At 44.0% G+C, this 23,094-nt stretch overlaps 2 protein-coding genes and 2 non-coding genes across 4 annotated transcripts; 2 read left to right on the top strand and 2 right to left on the bottom strand.

Moving 5' to 3' along the window:
• Window positions 1-3,471: 3,471 nt before the first annotated feature.
• Window positions 3,472-8,844, top strand: DEFB123 (defensin beta 123). The gene is made up of 2 exons (XM_049779448.1): window positions 3,472-3,526; window positions 8,699-8,844. Exons 1-2 carry the CDS (start codon window positions 3,472-3,474, stop codon window positions 8,842-8,844), a joined length of 201 nt encoding a protein of 66 aa, XP_049635405.1.
• On the top strand, window positions 5,519-5,682 carry LOC126019696 (U1 spliceosomal RNA). Its single transcript, XR_007499324.1, has one exon. It is a non-coding gene; the product is annotated as a U1 spliceosomal RNA (small nuclear RNA).
• A 2,953-nt stretch (window positions 8,845-11,797) lies between the features above and the next one.
• Window positions 11,798-11,901, bottom strand: LOC126019827 (U6 spliceosomal RNA). The gene has a single exon (XR_007499448.1). It is a non-coding gene; the product is annotated as a U6 spliceosomal RNA (small nuclear RNA).
• An 8,327-nt stretch (window positions 11,902-20,228) lies between these two features.
• DEFB124 (defensin beta 124) lies at window positions 20,229-23,094 on the bottom strand. The gene is given in 2 exon segments (XM_049779507.1): window positions 20,229-20,380; window positions 23,052-23,094. Coding segments are annotated over 2 exon segments (195 nt in total).

Below are 23,094 nucleotides of genomic sequence, written 5' to 3'. Positions count from 1 at the left end.
CAAAAATCAAAAAAAAAAAGAAAGAAAGTAGAGTGAGAGCCAGAGTTATAGTACAGTGGATCCCTAGCACCCCATATAGTCCCTGAGTCCGTCAGGAGTAGTTTCTGAGTGGAGAAGCAGGTGTAACTCCCTAAGTACTGCCGGGTATGACCCAAAAGGCAAAACAAAATACATAAATTTTTTTGTTTGTTTTTGGGCCACAGCCAGCGGTGCTCAGGGGTTACTCCTGGCTATCTGCTCAGAAATAGCTCTGGCAGGCACGGGGGACCATATGGGACACCGGGATTCGAACCAACCCCTTTGGTCCTGGATCTGTTGCTTGCAAGGCAAACGCCGCTGTGCTATCTCTCCGGGCCCTAAATAATATATTTTTAGGTTTTCTGCAGCTTCACAAAACAGTTCTAAAATGCCTGGTGTCAGAAATATAGGCTTTAATTTTTAAATCATATTCTCTTAAAATTCTCTAACCTTAAAGCTTTATAGAAGCTGTCTCCTCTGAAACATTTCCAAAGATGGAAATATAAATACAGGTTAAGATAGCACACTTCATTGTAGTACTTCCCTAACTTTTTTTTTTTTTCATTTTTATTTTGATCATAGTGGCTTACATATCTTTCACAGTAGTATCTTAGGTACATATTAACATTGAATCAGGGGAATACCCATCACCAAATTTGTCCTCCCCCATCCCTGTTCCCTTCCTGCAACCATATTCCCCACCATCACCCCCCGGGCTGCTAGAGTAGGTGGTCCCCTCTGTGTCTAGCTTACTATTAGTGATCATATATCTGTTTGGTCCTGGTATCCTCCCTTGTTTCCCCCTCTATTTGAGAGGTGGAGCTCGATAATTCGAGTTATGTGGTTTTGTTTGAAGGAAAGAAAAACAATAGAATGGAGTAAAAAATAAGAAAAAATAAATCAAATAAGCTAAAAAATGGCGGAGTCCTTCTAGAGGCTTTCAAACTCAGTTTGAGCGAGGACTTCCCTAACTTTTAGAAAAGGGTTTCTAACAAATCAGAACTTACTTTCCTGCAAATTTTGTTTCTTTAAGCTCAAGTCATAAATTTAGAACTCAAATTGGCTTTATTAAATGGCTCCCTCCTGAATTAACAGTATCTTATCTGGGAAGAAGAAAAGCATTGCACAGACTTACCCAAATCAGAATGTTTTTATGGTCCAAAAGATGAGCATGGAAACCTTATCTGCAGATCACCTCACTGGAGCTGATCAGGAAACCCTAGGTAAATTTATTTAATATGTGTGCTGAATTTAAAAGAAAGTGACTTTGCCTTTCATAATCTTACTTTTCTTTGACTAATAACCCCCATTCTATTGTGGAATGAGAATAGAAGAGTGGAGTAGTTGGCAACAGGTGTCTGTTGGAAAGACCTAGAGCTGGCATTCATCATAATTCAGGACAGACTATTTCTTACATCTAGGAAGAGCCATAGAAGTTAGCTGTTAAAAATAAAAGTAAATTAGGGGCTGGAGCGGTGGCTCAGCAATAGGGCATTTGCCTTGCACTCAACTGACCTAGGAAGGACCAAGGTTGGATCCCCCGGTGTCCCATATGGTCCCCCAAGCCAGAAGCGATTTCTGAGTAACCCCTGAGAGTCACCAGTGTGGCCCCCAAACAAGACAAAAATAAAAACACAAAAAAAGTAAATTAGTCAGAAGTACGGGTGGGAGATTACAACTGAGAAAGGCCCATCTTAGAAGATTTGTTTTGTTTTGGGGCCACACCTGGTGGTGCTCAAGGGTTCCTGGCTCTACACTCAGGAACTCACTCCTGGCAGTGTTCAGGGGACCATATGGAATATTGGGGATTGAATCAGGCCAGCCACATGCAAGGCAAGTGCTCTACAAGCTGTACTATCTCTCAGACCCCCAGCCCCAGATGACATTAAAGAACCAAGAGCTTGGAAGTGTCAAGATTCTCTCCCAGAGAGAGACACAGAATAGTCTCACTCATCTGTGGGTTTTAAGAAAAATAAAAAACATTGAAATAATTCCCAGAGATGAGGGCCGGAAGGACCGGCTCAAGATATGAAGCTCACCACAAAGAGTGGTGAGCGCAGTTAGAGAAATAACTACACTGAGAACTATCATAACAATGTCAATGAGTGAGGGAAGTAGAAAGCCTGTCCTGAATACAGGTGTGGGGGAGGGAGATGAGGGCATTGGTGATGGGAATGTTGGTGAATGAATGATGAAAGGGGGTGTTCTTCTTATGACTGAAACCAAACTACAATCATGTTTGTAATCATATAAATATGATTTAAATAAAGATATTATTTTTAAAAAATTATCTCTCGGGAAAGTTAGCTAATTCAAAGACATTCACTCCACTTACAGAGGTCAGGAAACCCACTGAGAAGCACAAGGACAAGGGGAGGGGAAACACTAGCCACCCCAGCTGGGTTCCACCCAACCACAATCCCAAGAAACTGAGGGAGAGCGCTTGACTCTGGAGCACCATTTTGCCCCGCAGGTCAGGAAGCCCAATTGTGTTTACACTCCTTGGTCACACATTTATTCACCTCTTCATACCTCACAGTGATCACACAAAGAATCCTAACTAGTCACTCAACCACACAACATCATACAAGAAACACCTCCAGACTGCACAAGTCACAATGGGAAAGCAACACAGAACCCCACCTTGCTTAGTGAGTAAAGATGGTAGCCCTGAAGACCCAACCAGTATTAACCAGCTATATATCCTCTCTGATTAAGGACATTAGAGGGAAAATGTTGAGGATGTTCAAGGAACTCAAAGAAGCCATGGACCGAACCACCAATAAAACACAAGAAGATCTGAGGGCAGAAATGAGAAATTTTCAAGCAGAAATGACAGAACTGAAAAACTCGGTAGGTAAATGAATAACTCAGAGTAATGGCTGCTGAGGACAAAATCAGTGAGCTTGAAGATGAGGTGCAAAATATCTTCAGACAACAGCAGAAGTTTGTCACTTGTGGATACCCAGAGCATAGGATTTGAGGTTGCTGGTACTTGTGAGAAGACACCACAGGTGGAGCTTCTACACTCATTCTCCTCCCTGCTTTAGCACCAGCAGCTTCTTTAACTCATGTTCCACACCTAGCACAAGCCTTTGAAAAGAAAGCAGTTTGGCCCTCAAACAGCTCAGCTCAGCATGGCCTTCTGCATTCCATTGTTTGGCGCCCCCTGGAAGTCTCCTGGTTGCCATGACTTAAGGACAAAGTCTTGGATGTGGAACTGCCAGGCCTGAGCTCTGCCTGCTGACCTCAAAGATGCAACTAGAAGATGGGCCAGCCCCGGAAATGTGGCAGTTTATGGTCAAGGACTGAACCCGTGGGCAGTGGAGGACACGTGATAGTAATTCCCATTCCAGGCAACCAAAGAGAGAAAGCGAGCCTGAGAGGCCAGGCATCCCCACATTCTCTACCTTCACACCGAACTTACTGCTTCACCGTGGGTGGCTTGCTGCCATGAAGCTCTTTTTGGTGGCATTGGTGGTCCTGCTGATCTTGACCTACACTCCAGGTAAAATGGATCTCTTCAGGGAAAGGGGGTTGGAGATTGGAGCCCTGATCATGAAATCCTGAAGGTGTTGATGGTGGTAATGGGGGTAGGGGTCACTCAGGAAGCCATTTGTAGAAGTCAATGAAAGGAGTTGTCTGCCTGCATCCAGGTGCCACACCGTAGGTACCAACCATAACACTGTAACCTGGAGCCCAGTATCCCCCAATCCAGCTATTCCAGCATACCAGGCCATCTAGTATGTGAGAAGAAATGAGAGGGCTATAATACAGCAGGATTAAGAAGAGGCCACTGCTACCCTTGAAAGAGTTCACTAAATAATCAAGGTTTTGTCAAGACTGTAACCATCTTAACAGAAGAGAAAAGCTCCCAGTTGGTTACTGGTGTCCTGTCTTTGTGGGATCCAGGGTGGGAAACTCTACATGCCAAGATAAAGGCCATGGCCTTCAAGAGAACTGGGAGTGACAGTAAGTTGCAATGTGATCCAGGCTGTGATGAGATATGATTGAGGGGATGCAGGGAACTAGGGTGCATGTAGCAGGAACCCAGCTCAGCCTACAGCCCCCCTGAGAACTCTTCTGAAGGTGGGGGCCAGTCCTGAAGAGCAAGTGGAAGTGGAGAAGACAGGAATGAGGCAGAAGAAAGAGGGATTTTTCAATGGCCTCATTGCTCAAACTGCTACAATGCCCCATTGAGTACAACAACCTTGAACATGCTGAAATTTCAATGTTTAACAGCGACCCTCCAGATGAAGCTTTTTTATTCTTCTCTGTAATTCTACTGGATTTTTCCTAGGAACTAGCATCTTACAAGTGAGACCATTGGGTACGAGGGTAGAAGCAGGAGAGAATGCAGGATCGGTGACTAAACCCAGGATAAAAAATTCACCTTTACTGGTATAAAATGATTTCCAAATTCATTCCATCTCTTCTTAATAATTAGTCCATTCTTCCATCATTTCTTCTTTTTCTGCTCTCCTTCTCAGGAACCAGGTTTAGTAGAAAATAATTTGGTATGTCCTTCATTGGTTTGTTCAGAAATTGTTGGTTAGTAGATTTTGTGTTCCAGATACTGCTAGATACTGGAGGTAGTACTAAACCAGTCAACACAAAACAAGATGAACAAAATCTTACCTTCTGTCTTCTGAAGAGCAGAGGAAGAGGCTCAGCAGAAATATTTTATCAAGTGGGATGCATAGAATGATATATTCTCATCAGAGAGTGATAAGCGGAGTAGACTAATAAAGAACTACTAAGAGAATGGCAAGCAGAATAAAGGTGCTCACAGATGCCTCTCTATGACCTGAGGGAAGATGAGGAAAGAGCTTGGTGGGTTTATGAGAAAGAATATTCTGACTGGATGCCTTTGTACCTGGAGTCGGGACATGAAGAATTAGAAAAGGGTTTGTGCTTTTCACTGACATCTGGGTCCATATTTAGTTTGATTTTGCTTTGGGGTCACACTGCTGTTGTTAAAGGCTTATTGCAGGTTCTGAAGCTCAAGGATCACTCCTGTGAGCGCAGGAGACCAAATGTGATACCTGGAATTAAACTATGATCCGTTATGTGCAATGTGTCCTACACATTGTATTATTGTTGCGACTGGGAACCATGTCTTCTATTGTGGGTGGTCAGTGAGCACCAGCTGGTACTTGCCACTAGACCTCGGGGATCTGGGATCATGGCTAATGAAACCTCTTGGTTCTGTCCAGAGTGTCTCTAATAAATTTCGGCCAAATGTCCATTTGATCTCTGGATGCAGGCTATTAACACTATAACCGTCTTCATAAGGGTCTACCCGTGGCAGGTCACTCAGACTCTGAGCCTGTGACTGGTCCTCCTCTCTCCATCAAAAACACAAGAGACTTGGGAATGTGATGGATTTATTTTTTATTGCAAAGGAGCTGAGGGGTGCCAGGACCAGCCTGAAGCCTGGAGTCCCCAAGCCTGAAGTGCGTAAGCCTGAAGAAGGGGTACTGTGAGGATTAAGAAAGACATACTTACCTGGCAGGGGAGATACCATGATCACGAAGGTGGTTTCCCCAGGGCGAGGCTCACCCATTGCACTCCGGGTGTGCTGACCCCTGCGATTTCCCCAAATGTGGGAAACTCGACTGTATAATTTGTGGTAGTGGGGGACTGCGTTCGCGCTCTCCTCTGTAAAAAAAAAAAAAGACATGGGGCCGGAGAGAAAGCACAGCGGTGTTAGCCTTGCAAGCAGCCAATGCAGGACCTAAGGTGGTTGGTTGGAGTCCTGGCGTCCCATATGGTCTCCCGTGCCTGCCAGGAGTTATTTCTGAGCAGATAGCCAGGAGTAATCCCTGAGCATCTCCGGGTGTGGCCCAAAAAAAAAAAAAAAAAAAAAAAAGCAAGACATGGGGCAGAAACAATAGCACAATGTATATGTAGGGTGTTTTCCTTGCATGCAACCAAACTGGGTTTGATCCCCAGCATCCCATAAGGTCCCCAGAGCACCACCAGGAGTGATTCCTGAGCACAGAGCCAGAAATAATCCCTGGGCACCGTCGGGTGTGACCCCAAAACCAACCAACCAAACAAACAAAAAGCAAGACAGACATAAAAAAAAAAAAAAAAGAAGAAGAAGAAGAAAAGGGAGCTCATCACTCTGACTGTCCTTCACACACAATATTTGTTTAGAACCAGTTAACACAGGAAGAAGGGTAAATGTTAGAGTTGCCTATTTCACTAATCTAACCTAGGAAGGCCGTTATGTATCAAAGTGGCCTGGAGTAGCTAATGCAAAAGTTTCTCTATTATCTTCTTCTGGGAGAGATGGCAAATAAAAGAGTGAATGCAGGACCTCTCCAATAGGGCATTCTGGGAATTAATAATTAAGGACCTCTAATCACGTTGTCAGCCCCTCTCCTCAGAATATCTTTCTAGCTAAGTGAATTTATTTCCTAGATGTCTATACAGCCAATGAATAGAGGCTCGGGCATTTCTAACCCCTCCTAGTGGAAAATGATGGGTGTGCCCATGCTAAGGATAGAGGCCTGAGCCATAGTACATTGGTTAGGACACATACCCTGCATGCTGACAAACCAAATTTAATCTTTGAATCTCCACAGAGACTCCAAACCCACTCTAAAATCACTCAGGCAGGAGTGATCCCTGAATGTAGAGCCAGGAGTAAATCCTGTGCCTGCTGGGTGTGACCCCCAAACAGAGCAAAACAAAACAATAATTCCCCCTAAAGAGTTAGCAACTTCCCTGGGATCTGCTCTGAGAAGCGAGAAGTAAATAGCAGTTTCTCCAGATTAGTCTGAAAGAAGTTATTTTAGCCTGTCTTTCTCATATTACTTACGTTGACCAACAGGTCACTAGAGGAGTAGGAGTGGAAGGACTTTGGCCCTTGCAGAGTTTGAGGATGGAGGGTAGCAGGGTGGTCCTCCTTGTCTGGGGAGAAGTGTATGAATTCCGGTGGGTCTTTCTGACATGCCGTTGCTGCTACAATCATTGAAATTAAGTCCAGTTGACTCTACGAAAAGCATTTTTTTTTCCTTTTCTGCTCTGTTAGATGTGGTGATGGTATTGGAAAATGTATGGAGATTTTTGTAGCTGAACCATCAACTTTTTCCCTCCTCTGCCTTATAATCTTACCTCACTTTAAGCTTACACAAACCTAACCTAAAAATATATCAAGGAGCTCTTTGAAATTTGAAGATCCCTGACCTTTTTTTGATAAACTTTGGTTCTTGAAAGTATTGTCTTAATGAGGCCAGAGAGATAGCACAGTGATAGGGCATTTGCTTTGCATGCAGCTGATCTAGGACAGATGGTGATTCGAATCCCGGCATCCCATATGATCCCCTGAGCCTGCCAGGAGCGATTTCTGAGGGCAAAGCCAGGTGTAACCCCCCCACCAAAAAATTATTGTCCTAATATAAACTAAAATATACCCTACCTCATCTCATTTAAGATAAGCAACAGCCTTCTCATTTTCTCCCTTACCATTCCTTCCAAAGTTCAAAAACTGCCCAATTCTGCTACTTGTCATCTGAAGAATCTCATAAACTACAAAGGATAGGGCCAATTTGGATTTGATCTCTGATACCCAGAATTATAGGGTCCCTCTTCTATGCTCCACAGAAGGTAAATTAGTCTCCTTATATGAACCCCAAAACCTGCCAGCATTGATCCCTGAATGGAGGGTCAGAACCCTGAGAACAACAGGGTATGGCCCAAAAACAAACCAAAAAAAAAAAAAAAAAAAAAAAAGAGAGAGAGAGATTGCCAGAAGCTAAAAAGGGGATATTGGGGGGGGGGGGCAGTTGCTGTAGTGGAAGCCTCATGCTCCAATCTCAAGGGATTGGGGAACATAGGTCTGGAAGCATGCCAACATAGAAAATAATCCACACAAGGTTAAGGAGCTAAAACAGGCTCAGGAACTTCCACCACAAACTATTTGCAAGCAGGCAAAAAGGTACTAGCAGGTAGACAGGCTGGCTGTGGAACTGAAATCAGAAGACTGTCTGACCTGAGGTCTTTATTGGGAAGTGTAGGACCACCTCTATGGATGGAGAACAGGTAAGATTAGGGGGCCAATCCAGAGTTACTTCCCACCGAAGTGGGATAAGCACATGCAAAGAGGAATTATACTGAATAAAGTAAAAAACCGGTCACTCCAACAATTCCCCCTTTTTTATTTTATATAAAATGCAGAAATATGGGGCTGGGCGGTGGCGCTAGAGGTAAGGTGTCAGCCTTGCCAGTGGTAGCCTAGGACGGACCGAGGTTCGATCCCCCAGTGTCCCATATGGTCCCCCAAGCCAGGAGCAACTTCTGAGCGCATAGCCAGGAGTAACCCCTGAGCGTCACCGGGTGTGGCCCAAAAACCAAAAAAAAAAGCAGAAATATTAGATAAAATCAGGTAAATTGTGTTCCAAAATTCCAGTTTTAATTTTATGAGATAAAAGAGTGATGGGTGAGAGTGGTGGCAAAGCAATGTAAATGTAATATCCCTGAACTTCAAAATGCTTAAGCTGTTGGTTTAATGTCATTGATATTCTATTCCTTATAAAATAAAGGAAAGGTCAGAAGAAAGAGAAATGGAGAACCCTCTTTCACATCTGTTTTAATTTTTTTCACAGACCTTCTAAATCCATAGCCTGTCTCTTCTTCAACTGATAGCCTTTGTTTTTTTCCTTTGTGACAGGTGGCACTCAAAAATGCTGGAATCTTCATGGCAAATGCCGCCAGAAATGTTTCCAAAAAGAAAAGTTCTTTATTCACTGCATGAATAATAAACTCTGCTGTGTGAAGATCAAGTACCAGTCAAAAGATAAGCCGTGGCTATATTAAATTCTTTGAAGCCTGAGACCTGAAAATGCAGATAAAGCTACCCTGAGTCTAACCTCAGTGGATTCCTGAGCTCTTTCAATAAATATCTCTGGCTGATTTCTGTGTCTACCATAGCTGTTCTTTCATTTTTCTTATTTTAGAATATTTAAAAAAATTTTAATCTCAGGGTTCCTATCATCAAAATTATTTTTATAGTGATAAACTATAATTTACCCTTTTCAACCTCATTATCACAAATGTGTGCAGTAGAATTTGAGAGGATATTTGATGATGTCATTGTTGTAACAGCAAACAAAGGGTGATTGTGATGCTAGTGGAGGTCACTGGGTCACTTATGTGAGAAGGAGGGAAGAGAAAGAGCAGTCTTGAGAGGGAAATCTGCCTCTTTCTTTCTATCCATCTCTGCCACCCCTGTAACCACTGGGGAGATCTTGGACTGATAGGAGTCTGCTGTGAGTATTGCTTTTTGCAGGAAAGTCAGCCCTAGACCTTAAGAGTGACTTTTAGGTCTGTAGCCTATTTCTCTTAGGAAAGAATTGTAGAAAGAAATGAACGGTGAAGTAAAAACAGGATTATTGGAAAACAGGGGGAGGTGTGAAGAGAGATACGTGCTCAAGAGAGGATGCATGCCCTTCCTGTGTAGAGATACTACCCCAGTACCCATTCCAGCATTACTATAGGAAAGTGCACGCTCAAGAGGGAAGATGTGGGCACCCTGTACTCAGCTGCAATACATGCATTTGACCATAACAAGGGTAAGGGCAGCACCTCTGAATGCCTCTTTCGTTCCAACTTGGCTTTTTTTAGAGTTTTTCCCAATCTGCTTCCATGTGGGGCTTTTACCTAAGAGTCCATTGCTAAGCCTCTACTTTTAAGTATTTACCCCCCAGGACTTAAAAACATTTATTCAAGGGACCTGAGAAATAGCATAGAGGTAGGGCGTTTGCCTTACATGCAGAAGAATGGTGGTTCGAATCCTGGCATCCCATATGGTCCCCCGAGCCTGCCAGGAGCGATTTCTGAGTGTAGAGCCAGGAGTAACCCCTGAGTGCTATTGAGTATGACCAAAAAGCCAAAAACAAACAAACAAAAAAAACAAAAAACATTTATTTAAAAGGATGTATGCACACCATTATTTGTTGCTGCTCTTAGTATGATAACTCAGGTAGGGAATCAACCGAGGTTTCAATGACAGAGGACTGCATTATGAAGATGTGGTGCCTATGTATAGTGGAATACTATGCAGCAGCACAGAATGATGAAATCATGCAATTTGCGGCAACCTGGTTGGAAGTGGAAGATATCGTGTTGGGGCCGGAGAGATAGCATGGAGGTAGGGCATTCGCCTTGCATGCAGAAAGACGGTGGTTCGAATCCCGGCATCCCATATGGTCCCCTGAGCCTGCAGGAGCAATTTCTGAGCATAGAGCCAAGAGTAACCCCTGAGCACAGCCGGGTGTGACTCAAAAACAAAAACAAACAAAAAAGGAAGATATTATGTTGAGTGAAGTAAACCAGAGAAAGACAAACAGGATGATATTACTTATCTATGATATATAGAATAATTGGATGAGGAAATGTAAAGTAGGAAAAGAGAATGGCTAGATCAACCTTGACCCAGAGCTTAGAAAGGAGGACAGAGAAGGAAGAAAATCAAGGTGGGAAGGAAGAAGATGATAAGGGAAAGTAATGGGGGAACAGGGGTCAGGGATTCCCTTATAGTGGTGATGTCGGAGAGTGGTACAGCTATCAATCCAAAGCATAGACAACAACACTGAAACCTTGACATCTAAGCTGCAACCATAAAACTTTGGAAAGTGCCTTCAAGGGTGCCAGGCAGGGGATATTGAGGGGTTGGAGGAGGAGAAGTAGTATGGGAACCCTGGTGATAGGAGGTTACCATTGACACTGGTAATGAGATTGGTATTAAAATATATGCCTAGGGGCCGGAGAGATAGCATGGAGGTAAGGCGTTTGCCTCTCATGCAAAAGGTCATCGGTTCGAATCCCGGCGTCCCATATGGTCCCCCGTGCTCGCCAGGAGCGACTTCTGAGCATGGAGCCAGGAGTAACTCCTGAGCACTGCCGGGTGAGACCTAAAAACCAAAAAAAAAAAAATATATATATATATGCCTAAAATCCAACTATCAATTTTGTAAATCACAAGGTTGTTTTTTATTTTTATTAAAAAAAAATAGTACATTGTCAGGGTAGTTGCCAAGGGAGTTGGGAGCAGTTGATGGTCTTCTTTTACATTCCTTTCCTGGTGTTTGTTCCTGCCGGAATAGCAGAAGCTGAGCCAAAGATTGAGATCCTTCAAGATGAGGGGGCAGCTGCTAAGAAACAACAGAAGGTAGGAGATTGTTTGGAAAGGAGCGAACAAGCATACCTGAGAACTACAGGATGAGTTTAAGAGGAGCAATCGAAGAATCATCAGTCACTGAAGATCAAGGAAGGCAAATGTAAGGAAGAAACAATAATGAAATAAATCATTAAGAAGAACTTCCCAGAGTTGAAGATTATAGGCACTGAGATCCAAGAGGCCTGAAGGGTGAAGGGTCCCAGGGAAAATAGGTCCTATTATGAAATATGCAAAATGCAGCATACTCAAACTGGCAAAAGTCCAAAGATAGAGGAAGGATATTGAAAGCAGCAAGATAGAAAAGTGAACTTACATACAAAGGAAAACCTATAAGATGTGCAACGGATCTACAGATCTATCAAATGAGACAGGGGGCAGATCGTTGGAAGGCTGGACTATAGTAAAAACAAAAACTATCAACAAATTCCTATGCACACTGCATATATCTTATTTTGAAGTGAAGAAACAAAATGGGAACAAATACAATATCTGGCCCGCGGCCCATACTTTGAAGACCACTGCTCTAACATCCAGAAGAATATGGAAGGATCTAGTAGAATATCTCACCAATAATTCTCTCTCCTTTTTTTTTTAAATATGGAACGCTTCACGAATTTGCATGTCATCCTTGCGCAGGGGCCATGCTAATCTCTGTATCGTTCCAATTTTAGTATATGTGCTGCCGAAGTGAGCACACCAATAATACTCTTATCTATTTGAATTATCATTCAGATTTAAACTATACAGTGTTTCATGGACAGGCTACAGCTTAGGAAATTTATAGCCTTGAAACCAGTTTTGCAGGAAGTATAAAAAGAGCTCTTTAAAGGATAGAAGAAATTTCCCTCCAAGATGAGGAGGAAACTAATGGTGCACATGGCTGCCCTCTACTAGATTAAGAAAGGTTAAAAACATATAACAATTAGGGGCTGGAGATTAGCACAGCGGTAGGGCATTTTTGCCTTTCGAGAGTCGACCCAGGACAGACGATGGTTCGATTCCCAGCATCCCATATGGTGGTACCCTGTGTCTGCCAGGAGTGATTTCTGAGTGCAGAGCCAGGAGTAACCTGAGTGCTACCAGGTGTAGCCCCAAAACAAAAACAAAGCATATGGCAATTAATCACAGGTCGACTATTATTCATGACACAAAAACAAAAACAAAGCATATAGCAATTAATCACAGGTCTATTATTCATTTATTTTCTGATTATTCTATTTGCTGTTCCTTTATATTTTATTGGACCACATAATATGAAATAAATGTTATATGCCAGTCAATAGGGAGGCTGAGGAATAGGAGGAAACCTGGAGAGATTGGTGGAGAAAAGGAGACATTGGTAGTGGGATTGAGATTAGGACATTGTATACCTAAGCCAACTATTATGAACAGCTTTGTAAATTATAGTGTCTCAATAAGCATTTTCTGAAAAAAATTCAGAGAAAAATTTTGCAAAATAGTCTGTAATTCTGGGCCTAAATAATTACAAACTGGGTATTCCAAACAAAATATTTTTAATTAAATAATTAAATTGAATCCCTATGAGATATACAATTACAAAGTTGTTCATGACTGAATTTCAGTCATAAATGTCCAACACCCATTCTTTCACCTGTGCACATTTTCTGCCACCAATGTCTCCAGTTTCCCTCCAGCACTCCCCTTGCCTCACCCGCCTACCTCAATGGCAGACATTTTTCTTTTCCCCCAAACAAAAATGTCACAGAAGAGATTCTTTGTTCTGATCCCCAAAAGGTCAACTGACATTCCTTCCTGGTAATTTGATGTTAATCTGGCAGGTTTGGGAGCAGTTTGTTCTGAGCTATTGATATAGCAATAATCCTATAAATCTTAATGTTGCATGTACTTAACGTTGTCATGAGATCAATTAAAGGAAAGGGGGGTCAAAGACACTGCAACACCCTATTGAAGCAAATGAAGGCTAAGAGTGATTTATCAATAAAAATCAACCAATTGTGGGTTAGGAAGAGGGTTCATAGGACTAGAGCACTACTATGCAGGCTGGAGCCCCAAGATCAGTTCCCAGCACAGCACTTCATGATTCCCCATGTTTTGAGCCAAAGTAGTCCCCAAAGCCAAAGAGGAAATATTTTTTTAAGCAACTTGTTTTCGGAGACACTGAGAAGCCAATGTGTAAAAAATAGATTTAAAGACCCTCTTTTTTGGTGGGGAGTAGGTTTAGACCACACCTGACAGTTCTCAGGGTTTACTCCTGGCTCTGCACTCAGGACTTATTCCTGTAAGTGCTCATGGGACCACACAGGATGCCAGGGATCGAATCTGGGTTGGCTTGAGATCAGAACTTCATATGACAGCCAGCTACACTGTGGTGCAGGTTTTCAGGGCTTGAGATGTGGCTCACGTGATAGAGACCAGGCCTTGCAAGGCCCATAGGCTTCATCCCTGGCATGACTGGATCCCCCAGCATCACATGAAGGAACCCCTGTATTTCCCCCAAGTTCCACAGAGAGAGAACCACATAGAGTTTTCTCTAAGCCACCATCCTATCAGAAGTCCAATGCATCAAGTCATGGATAGAGTGTAATAAAGGAAACTGTGTCTTGAAGGGGAGAAAGGATAGTTTTCAAGCCCTAACCACAAAGATCAGCCTGAGTTACATTTCCTTAATCATCTCTCTTTCTCGGTGACTGACATTCAAACAGAAGGGTTGGTTAGATATCAGGAAGAAGGTAAAAAGAGAGACTTTTTCCAACTGTTCGAGATAGAGGTTTCTTCCCTTCTTTTGTCCACAGTGCACTCTGTGTCCTTAAACTACAAATTTTCATGGGAGACCCACTGATTTTCAGCATTACATATGCTCCCAGGAAATTCCCCCCAAAATAACCACTAGAGGGCAGTAGCTCCCCTTGGAGAATAGATTTAGTCATCCTAGATCAGCCTGAGTGGTTCATGAAACAAATGAAGTTACATCCTCAACATGGGTAACTTACTCTCACATGTGCTCAGAAAAGAGAAAAAAGAGAACTATTCTTCAAGTTTTTTTTAAATATGGAGGAGTTTTAATTTGTTTGAGAGCCATAGCCAGTGGTGCTACAAGACTGCACTCAAGGATCACTCCTGGAGGGTGCAGGGGACCCTAGGGAATGCTGGAGGTCAAACCCGGGTCAGACATATGCATTGCAAGTGCTCTACCTCCTGTTCTATAGTTCCAGACCAAAAATTGATATTAAAATCAGCTTAGTTTTGCTTTCCTGAAATTTCACTCAGAAGATATAATTTAACAATGGACCCTGGTAGGGAATCCCAACTGGTGTTCAGGGTATGACCCTCCTGGAAATTCTCTGCCAGTGGCTCAATAATCTAACCACCACCTGGCCAAGGAGCTTTTCTGGGAGTCTTCTGAGAAGCCTTCTAAAAGCCCCTTTTTGGGGGATTCCTTCTAGAGCTTCTCCTTCACATTGACCCGAGTTTGCTATCGGTGTTTGCCTATTGCTCCACCCCAGAAATCGCCTATTTTTTTTTTTTTTTTGGTTTTTGGGCCACACCCTGTGACGCTCAGGGGTTACTCCTGGCTATGCGCTCAGAAATTGCTCCTGGCTTCTTGGGGGACCATATGGGACACCGGGGGATCGAACCGCGGTCCGGTCCGTCCTAGGCTAGCGCAGGCAAGGCAGGCACCTTACCTCCAGCGCCACCGCCCAGCCCCAAAGTGCTCTATGGTTTTTTTTTTTTTTTTGGTTTTTGGGTCTCACCCGGCAGTTGCTCAGGAGTTACTCCTGGCTCCATGCTCAGAAGTTGCAAGCACGGGGGACCATATGGGACGCCGGGATTCAAACCGATGACCTTCTGCATGAGAGGCAAATGCCTTACCTCCATGCTATCTCTCCGGCCCCAGAAATCGCCTATTTTTTAAACTTTTTATTTATTTATTTATTTTTATTTTTGCTTTTCAAGCCACACCTGTGACACTTAGGGGTTACTCCTGGCTATGTGCTCAGAAATCGCTCCTGGCTTGGGGGACCATATGGGATGCCAGGAATCAAACGGGTCCCTCCCGGATCAGCAGCATGCAAGGCAAATGCCCTACCACTGTGACAAGATTTTTATAATATAAAGCCCAAGTTCTAACTATGTACCTGGGTGACACTGTCTCTTAAAAATTTCATCCTAAGGCCCGGAGAGATAGCACAGCGGCGTTTGCCTTGCAAACAGCCAATCCTGGACCAAAGGTGGTTGGTTCGAATCCCGGTGTCCCATATGGTCCCCCGTGCCTTCCAGGAGCTATTTCTGAGCAGACAGCCAGGAGTAACCCCTGAGCACCGCCGGGTGTGGCCCAAAAACCAAAAAAAAAAAAAATTCATCCTAGAAATATCTTGTCTCCCACGTTTGTTGAATTAGGAGGGTGGTTATAGGTTTAGAACAGAATACCTGAGGACAGTAGGAAAATGCCTGGTATATGTGAGGCTGAAAGTTCAGAACACAAGTCTCTTGCACTTTGCTTTGCCTTCTGAGTGGCTGTGACTGAGAATTGCAGCTGTGCATGTTCCCACCAAAACTAACTCAGGGATCAGTTGCGGGGGTGGGGGGTAATATGGTGTGCTGGGGACCAAACTCAGATTGAGCACGAACAAGGCAAGCACCTTACCAACTATGTTATCTCTCTGGCCCCCCCTTTTTTGTTTTTGTTTTTGTTTTGGGGTCATACCCGGCAACACTCAGAAGTTACTCCTGGCTCTACACTCAGAAATTGCTCCTGGCAGGCTCGGGGGACCATATGGGATGCCAGAATTTGAACCACCGTCCTTCTGCATGCAAGGCAAACGCTCTACCTCCATGCTATCTCTATGGCCCCAGGTCCCCTTTTTTTTAATTGCAGGACCACATATGGTTGTGCTCAGACTTATTTCTCACTCATTATAGATCACTCCCGAGAACGTTCTGGGGATCCTATGAGATGCTGTAGATCAAACCTGGGTCAGTTAAATGCAAAGCAAGTGTTTTCCGGCTTATACTATCTCTCTGCAGTTAGAGAAACAACTACACTAACAACTATCATGATAATGTTAAGTGAGAGAAGTAGAATGCCTGTCTCAAATACAAGCAAGGGGTGGGGAAGGAGGGAGATGGGGGCATTGGTCACAGAAAGGTTGCAATGGTGAAAGGGGGTATTTTTTTTTTATGACTGAAACCCAACTACAAACATGTTTTTAATCGTGCTTAAATAAAGATATTGTAAAAAAAAAAACTTTTGTTGTTGTTTTTTTTGGGGGGTCACACCCAATGGTGCTCAGGGATTGCTCCTGTCTGTGCTCAGAAATCACTCCTGGCAGGCATGGGGGATCATACGAGATGCTGGGATTTGAATCAACGTTGATCCTGGATTGGCTGCATGCAAGGCAAATGCCCTATCACTCTGATATCTCTCCAGCCCCTAAAAAACTTTTAAAGAAAAAAAAAACTTGTTCAATTTCAACCATTTAAATATTCACTTGCAACTCCTTGAGTCCAAGAGACTTTGTCTTTGTGGTAGCACTGTTCAGTCTTCAGTCTTCTCCTCTTGTCCCTCTGGCCCTCCCACTATGTTGACTAACATAAGGTGAGGTCAACCATCTGGCACAGGCTAACATCTACTAGAAATTCGGGTGATTTGTGTCTGTCCCTGAAAAGACTCCCCTGCTTCCTGCTCTGGCTGGTTGCTACTGAACTGACCTGGCTGCCTAAGCCATGTTAAAGTTGCATAATGACATCAGGCATCTTGTGTCAGCTCTCAAATCTCTACAGTCCTGTTGCCACTTGCCACTTTACCCCCACCACACCAGGTACAAAAAAAATTAAAGCAATTTATTCAATATCTAGACTACCCAGATTTAAGGGTGGTGATGTTCAGGTGCTGTGCTCTGTTACTGAATTAATTCAATGTTTCCATATTTATAGGTAAACAGCAATGACCCAAGCACCCCTCCTCTGCTGCTCTAGATCCATCCCCAGGACCTTCTCCAACCAGAAACTAAAGGCTTAACACCTGACCCAGAAAGTAGTCCTCTCCTTCACCCCAACACTGTGATTCAGCCCTTTGGGCTCAGCACCCTTTCAGATATGAAGTATTTTCAATGTCAATATTCTGTCTTAGCCTGATAGAGCTGGGTTTATTCTCTTACTCCAAGACAAATCTGGATTTCTCAAAAGGCCCCAAATAAATACCTTGTTTCCCAGCTTCCCTTACATCAAGAATAACATTGTGGGGCCGAAGCAATGGCACAGTGGGTAGGGCATTTAAATGCCTTGCATGCAGTCGATTCAGGACCAACCTGGGTTTGATCCCCAGAATCCCATACGGTCCCCCAAGCATGCCAGGAGCGATTTCTGAGTGCAGAGCCAGGGGAAACCCCTGAACGCCATTGGGTATGGCCCCCAAGCAAAAAGATTGATTTTTTAAATGGGAAAAGGGTTGGAGAGACAATACAGCAGATAGGCTCTTGCCTCCATTTGGCTAACCTGAGTCTTATCCCAGGTTCCCCATATGGTCCTCAATGCCCAAGTCAGGGCACAGTCTTGAGCACAGAGTCAGGAGTAAGCTCTGAGGGACTGGAGTGATAGCACAGTGGGTAGGGATGAGAGAGACTGAGGGATAGAGAGAAGCTATGTGATAGTTACGGTCTATGAGAAGGAAATAGAAATCTACTGAGGAGGCTTTCTAAGAACCTGGTAAGTGTACCAACTGGCCCCACTCTCACTTTCTGCTTTAAACAATCTTTTATGGGCCTGGAAGAGTCCATAAAAGAAACTTTTTTTGTTTTTTTTTTGTTTTTTTTTTGGGGGGGGGCCACACCTGGCTGTGCTCAGGGGTTACTCCTGGCTATCTGCTCAGAAATAGCTCCTGGCAGGCACAGGGGACCATGTGGGATTCTGGGATTTGAACCAACCACTTTAGGTCCTGGATCAGCTGCTTGCAAGGCAAACACCGCTGTGCTATCTCTCCAGCCCCAAAAGAAACTTTAAAAAAAAAAAAAAGAAGAACATAAAAGAGAGCACCTGCCTTGTAAGTCAATGGTCAAGAGTTCAAATTCCTGGTACTTCCACACATACTAAACAAGAACCTAGCACTTCACCACTGCTGAAGCTTGAAAATTATGCTGTCACCCCCAGTTCCCCAAGAACTTGCAACCAGCCCACAACCAGGTATCTGTGAGCATCACAAAAAGGGGTGGGATCCCTTGCAAACATTACAGCTAAAAAGATGTGCAAGTACCATGGCCAAGAAATGTGCAAACGTGTGTGAGCACTGCTGTAACCCTCAGTGAGCACCATGGTCATATGTGTGGATCTCAAGAGGGTGAGTCCCCATAAGCACATGTGTGACACCACAAGTGAAAGGAGCATCACAGGCCACAGGGGGCACAGCACCACAGCTAAGGGGCTACATAGAATCATGGCAACTAGAGTGTGTGTGAGCCCTACACATCCCAACATCCATGACAAGACAGAGAAGGGGAAAGGCAGATGAAATATAAACTCACACAAAAATCAATGAAACCCTTCTATGGTCTGAATTCCACCCTAAAAATGTTAAAATAGATGATAAAGGGCAGGAGAGATAGCACAGTGATAGGATGCTTGCTTTGCATGCAGCCGATCCAGGACAGACGGTGGTTCAAATCCCGGCATCCCACCATTTGATCCCTCCCCCCCACCCTACCCCCCGTGCCTGCCAGGAATAATTCCTGAGCGCAGAGCCAGGAGTAACCCCTGAACACCTCCGGGTGTGACCCAAAAAACAAACAAACAAATTATAAAGGAGTATGTACAGATAAAATTTATCTGTATATATTTGAGACTGTTTCATGCACAAGTAATGAACATCTCATTTTGAGTTTCAGAAATGTAATAACTCGGGGCCGGGCGGTGGCGCTAAAGGTAAGGTGCGCCTGCCTTGCCTGCGGTAGCCTTGGACGGACCGCGGTTCGATCCCCCGGTGTCCCATATGGTCCCCCAAGCCAGGAGCAACTTCTGAGCGCATAGCCAGGAGTAACCCCTGAGCGTTACCGGGTGTGGCCCAAAAACCAAAAAAAAAAAAAAAAAAAAAAAGAAATGTAATAACTCATTATCCACTTCTTTTTTTGGGGGGGGGGCGCATCCCTTTGATGCTCAGTGGTTACTCCTGGCTAAACACTCAGAAATCAACCCTGGCTTGGGGGGACGATATGGGACGCTGGGGGATAGAACTGCGGTCCTTCCTTGGCTAGCGCTTGCAAGGCAGACACCTTACCTCTAGCGCCACCTCGCCGGCCCTCATTATCCACTCTTATTGTAATCAACTTCTTTATTAAATAGTATTACTGTCCATTAACTATACCTTTCTTTTCACATTCCCTCTCCAAAGTCCTACTCTCCGGGTATTACAATCATTTCATTTTATGGCCAATGAAATGTTAAGTGAGTTTTTTAGTTTGTGTTTGTTTGGGGATCACAGCTGGGCTCCCTCCTGGCTCTGTGCTCAGGAAGCACTCCTGGTGGGCCTAGATTACAGTGGCCCTCAAACTATGGCCTGTGGGCCACATATTGTATTTGTATCTGTTTTGTTTCTACATTGCAAAATAAGATATATGCAGTGTGCATAAGAATTCGTTCATAACTTTTGTTTTTACTATAGTCAGACCCTCCAATGGTCTGAGGGACAGTGAGCTGGCCTCCTGTTTAAAAAGTTTGAGGACCCCTGGAAGAACCATTTGTGGTGCCAGAGGTTGAATGTAGGTCAGTTGCATGCAAGACTAGTGCCTTCCCCACTGTACTAGAGGTTAAGTACTTTTTGCAGAGCTGGGCAGAGAAAAGCTGAGTGAGACAGAACAGGAACCATTGACAATGATCACAAAGGCCCCATCTTCCCAGGGACTCCCACATCCCTTTCCACTGAACATCCATCCACACCTCCTCCCCCTTCCCTTTGGCTGAGGGAACAGTGAGCAAGCAGCCAGAGGAGTCGATTGTCAGTGTGTGTTTTATTGAAAAGTCAGTGTGCCAGCACCCCAACAGCTACACCTGCTCAAGATTGGGGTAAGTAAGACTGAGGCTTGATTCTGTAGGAGAGGCAGCACAGGGTGACATTAAGACACAGGTACATATAGGCTTCCTGAATCAAGAAGTAAGTCCAGCAGGCCTCTTGGCCCCTCCAGTATCATGTGAATTCACTTTTCCCTATGCAAAGGAAGACTGAAAGTCAGAGGATCACTGGACTGGATTCAGTGTCCACAAGCTTGACCCCAGATCAAGGACTAGGCCACAAGTGATAGGTTAGTTCAGGGTCATGGTTGACTCTCAGGTCTTTCACTGGACTGTCAGACACAAAACAGACTGGGAGTCAGAAGTTTGACTCCTTGTCACTGTTTAAACCACAGATCAAGGTAAAGTCACAAACCCAGAGGTCAAATCACTGACTATAAATTAAACCAACAAGGCCTAGTGGCTTAGATTCTAAGTCACTGGTGTAGATGAAGAGTCTTAAAGTTCCAGCCAAGCCATAGGACATGACCTCCGAGCAAAGTTCTAGGGTGAAACTGGGGTGACAAGACAGACCATCAGTCATTGGTGAAGTCAGTACTTAAAGCCTGAACTCCAGATCTCTGTCTAGGTTAATGGGTCACCAGTTAGACCACTCACAAGTTAGACTCATTTCTTGCAGTGCTTAACCCATACTCTAAGTACTTTTTATAACATTACCATTAAAGTTGACCATATTTCAAAGACAGTTATACAGAATAGGTAACTAAGGCACACAAAAGTTAACCAATTAGACTCAGGTAACACTTTAGGAACTAACTCACTTTAGGAACAGAGCCAGGATTTAAACTCAAACTCTAAAATTCTTAAACTCTAGCTCAAGTCCCACACACCACCAGTATGCAAACTACTTCACACATAGAAAATTGGGATTTGGTGAGGGAATTCCAAACTAGGGATCATGAAGAGGGAAAGATATTTAGAAAATAAGTTTTCCCCACTCTCCTTTCCACACACATGCTTTCTGGCCACAGCATGGGATGGGGCATCTCCTTATGAAATCAATCAGGTATCACAGTGAACAAAATGGCTCATGTCTCAGAGAGAGTCCTGTAGGGAAGGCAGCTTAAACCAGAGCAAATAGAATTTTCTAAGTACAAGGCCGGAGAGGTGGCACTAGAGGTAAGGCATTTGCTTGCAAGCACTAGCCTAGGACGAACTGAGGTTTGATCCCCCGGCATCCCATAAGGCCCCCCCAAGCCAGGGGCAATTACTGACTGCATAGCCAAGAGTAACCCTGAGCATCAAGCAGGTATGGCCAAAAAAAAAAAAAAAAAGAAAGAAAATAATAGGAGGTCATGATACCAACTAGGGCAACTGTGAGAACATGAGAGGATAGCCACTTATACTGATCTGTTAGATATTTCTAGAATATGTTCCAGTGACTCAAAAGAACCAGGACTAAGGGAAGGAGAGGGTAGTAGGTAGAAAGTAAAGACTTTTCTGCATGTCCCTGGATTAAGAAACAGCCCACACATCTCCCAGGATACTTTGATGTGTTCCTCAGCCCTGTTTACACTAGCTAAGGTAGAGACCCTTAATGTGATACCCAACTGGTATCAAGATCTTGATATGGGAACTCAATCTCAAAAGGAGTGCTTATCTTGTAGGAGAGAAACTCCAAGGTGAATCCCTGGCACCACACAGGCCCCCTAATTACCACCTGAGGTAGTTCTGGAGGTTTCTTCACTAGCCATGTTCTGGTGGCTCCAGTGTCCCAGAGTAGCATCACATCGCTGTACCCAATCATTGACACTTCCACTGGGTTAGCTGAGTACCTCCAGAGATGCCCCCATTCCTGAGAGGGTGGGGAATAGAAAGGTTAAAAACACGGCTGGAGCGATAGAACAGTGGTGGGGCATTTGCCTTGCATACGGCCCACCTAGGATGGGACGGACCCAAGTTCAATTCCTGGGCATCCCATATGATCCCACGAGCCTGCCAGGAGTGGTTTCTGAGTGCAGAGGCAGGAGTAACCCCTGAGCACTGCTGGGTGTGGCCCAAAAACAAATAAAAATAAAGGTTAAAAGCTTTTGCCTTTGCTCAAATCCTTACTCTGCCACTTTCCCTTGAGTCCCCTAGTGTTTATCACCCTCTTCTGGACAATTTCCTTCTGTAGCTAGTGGCTGGAGCTTTAACCATGCACACAGTAAGCTTTCAATGAATGACAAGTAGGGTTATCAGAAGGATAGAGAGCTGGATTCTAGACCAACCCCCCTCAATTTCACAGATAAAAAGATGGGACTTGTTCCAAGTGTGTCCACAAGTGGTAGGTGTGGAACAGAATTCGAGCTCCCAAGACCCAGAAGAGGGCAATTTCTATAGCTGTTCTTAACACATCTGAAATCCCTCCCAGAACACAGAAATTGTTCTTTTCACCTACAATTCATAAATCCCAAATTTACTTACCCTACTGCCTGACCCCTTTCAGAAAAAAAAAATCAAAAATTCCCCCAACCTACCAAAAAATTTATCTTCTTTTTGGGCTGGTGGGATTGTAGGGGACATGCAGTAGTGCTCAGGGCTTACTCTTGGCTCTGTCCTCAGTGATCACTCATGGCAGTGTTTCAGGAATCATATGTGATGTCAGGGATCAAATCTGGTTGGCCATGTGCAAGACAAGTACCTTGCCCACTGTGCTATTGTTCCAGGATCGAAAACATTCTTTCTTAAGAAAACAAACAAAAAGTAGCCCCCAATTGCATCTAAGGCTGACACCCTCAATCACCCCAGTCTCTGGTAATGTCCACTGGGGAACTCTAGTCTGTATGTTATCCACACTTGATATCTGTGAGTTCATCTCCCTTACTCTTTTCCTTGTGCTCCCCATCCTCATGACACTGGGGCCCCAT

The sequence above is a fragment of the Suncus etruscus genome, chromosome 9, assembly GCF_024139225.1.
Source record: "Suncus etruscus isolate mSunEtr1 chromosome 9, mSunEtr1.pri.cur, whole genome shotgun sequence".
In the NCBI taxonomy this organism is placed as follows: domain Eukaryota; kingdom Metazoa; phylum Chordata; class Mammalia; order Eulipotyphla; family Soricidae; genus Suncus; species Suncus etruscus.
Note: the sequence above shows the minus strand (reverse complement) of the source record. Positions and strands in the feature narration are given on the sequence as shown.

Coding starts and splice junctions, on each gene's coding strand:
- DEFB123 (XM_049779448.1), top strand. CDS start 3,472: ATGAAGCTCTTTTTGGTGGCATTGGTGGTCCTGCTGATCTTGACCTAC. Junction 3,527..8,698: donor GATCTTGACCTACACTCCAG/GTAAAATGGATC, acceptor CCTTTGTGACAG/GTGGCACTCAAAAATGCTGG.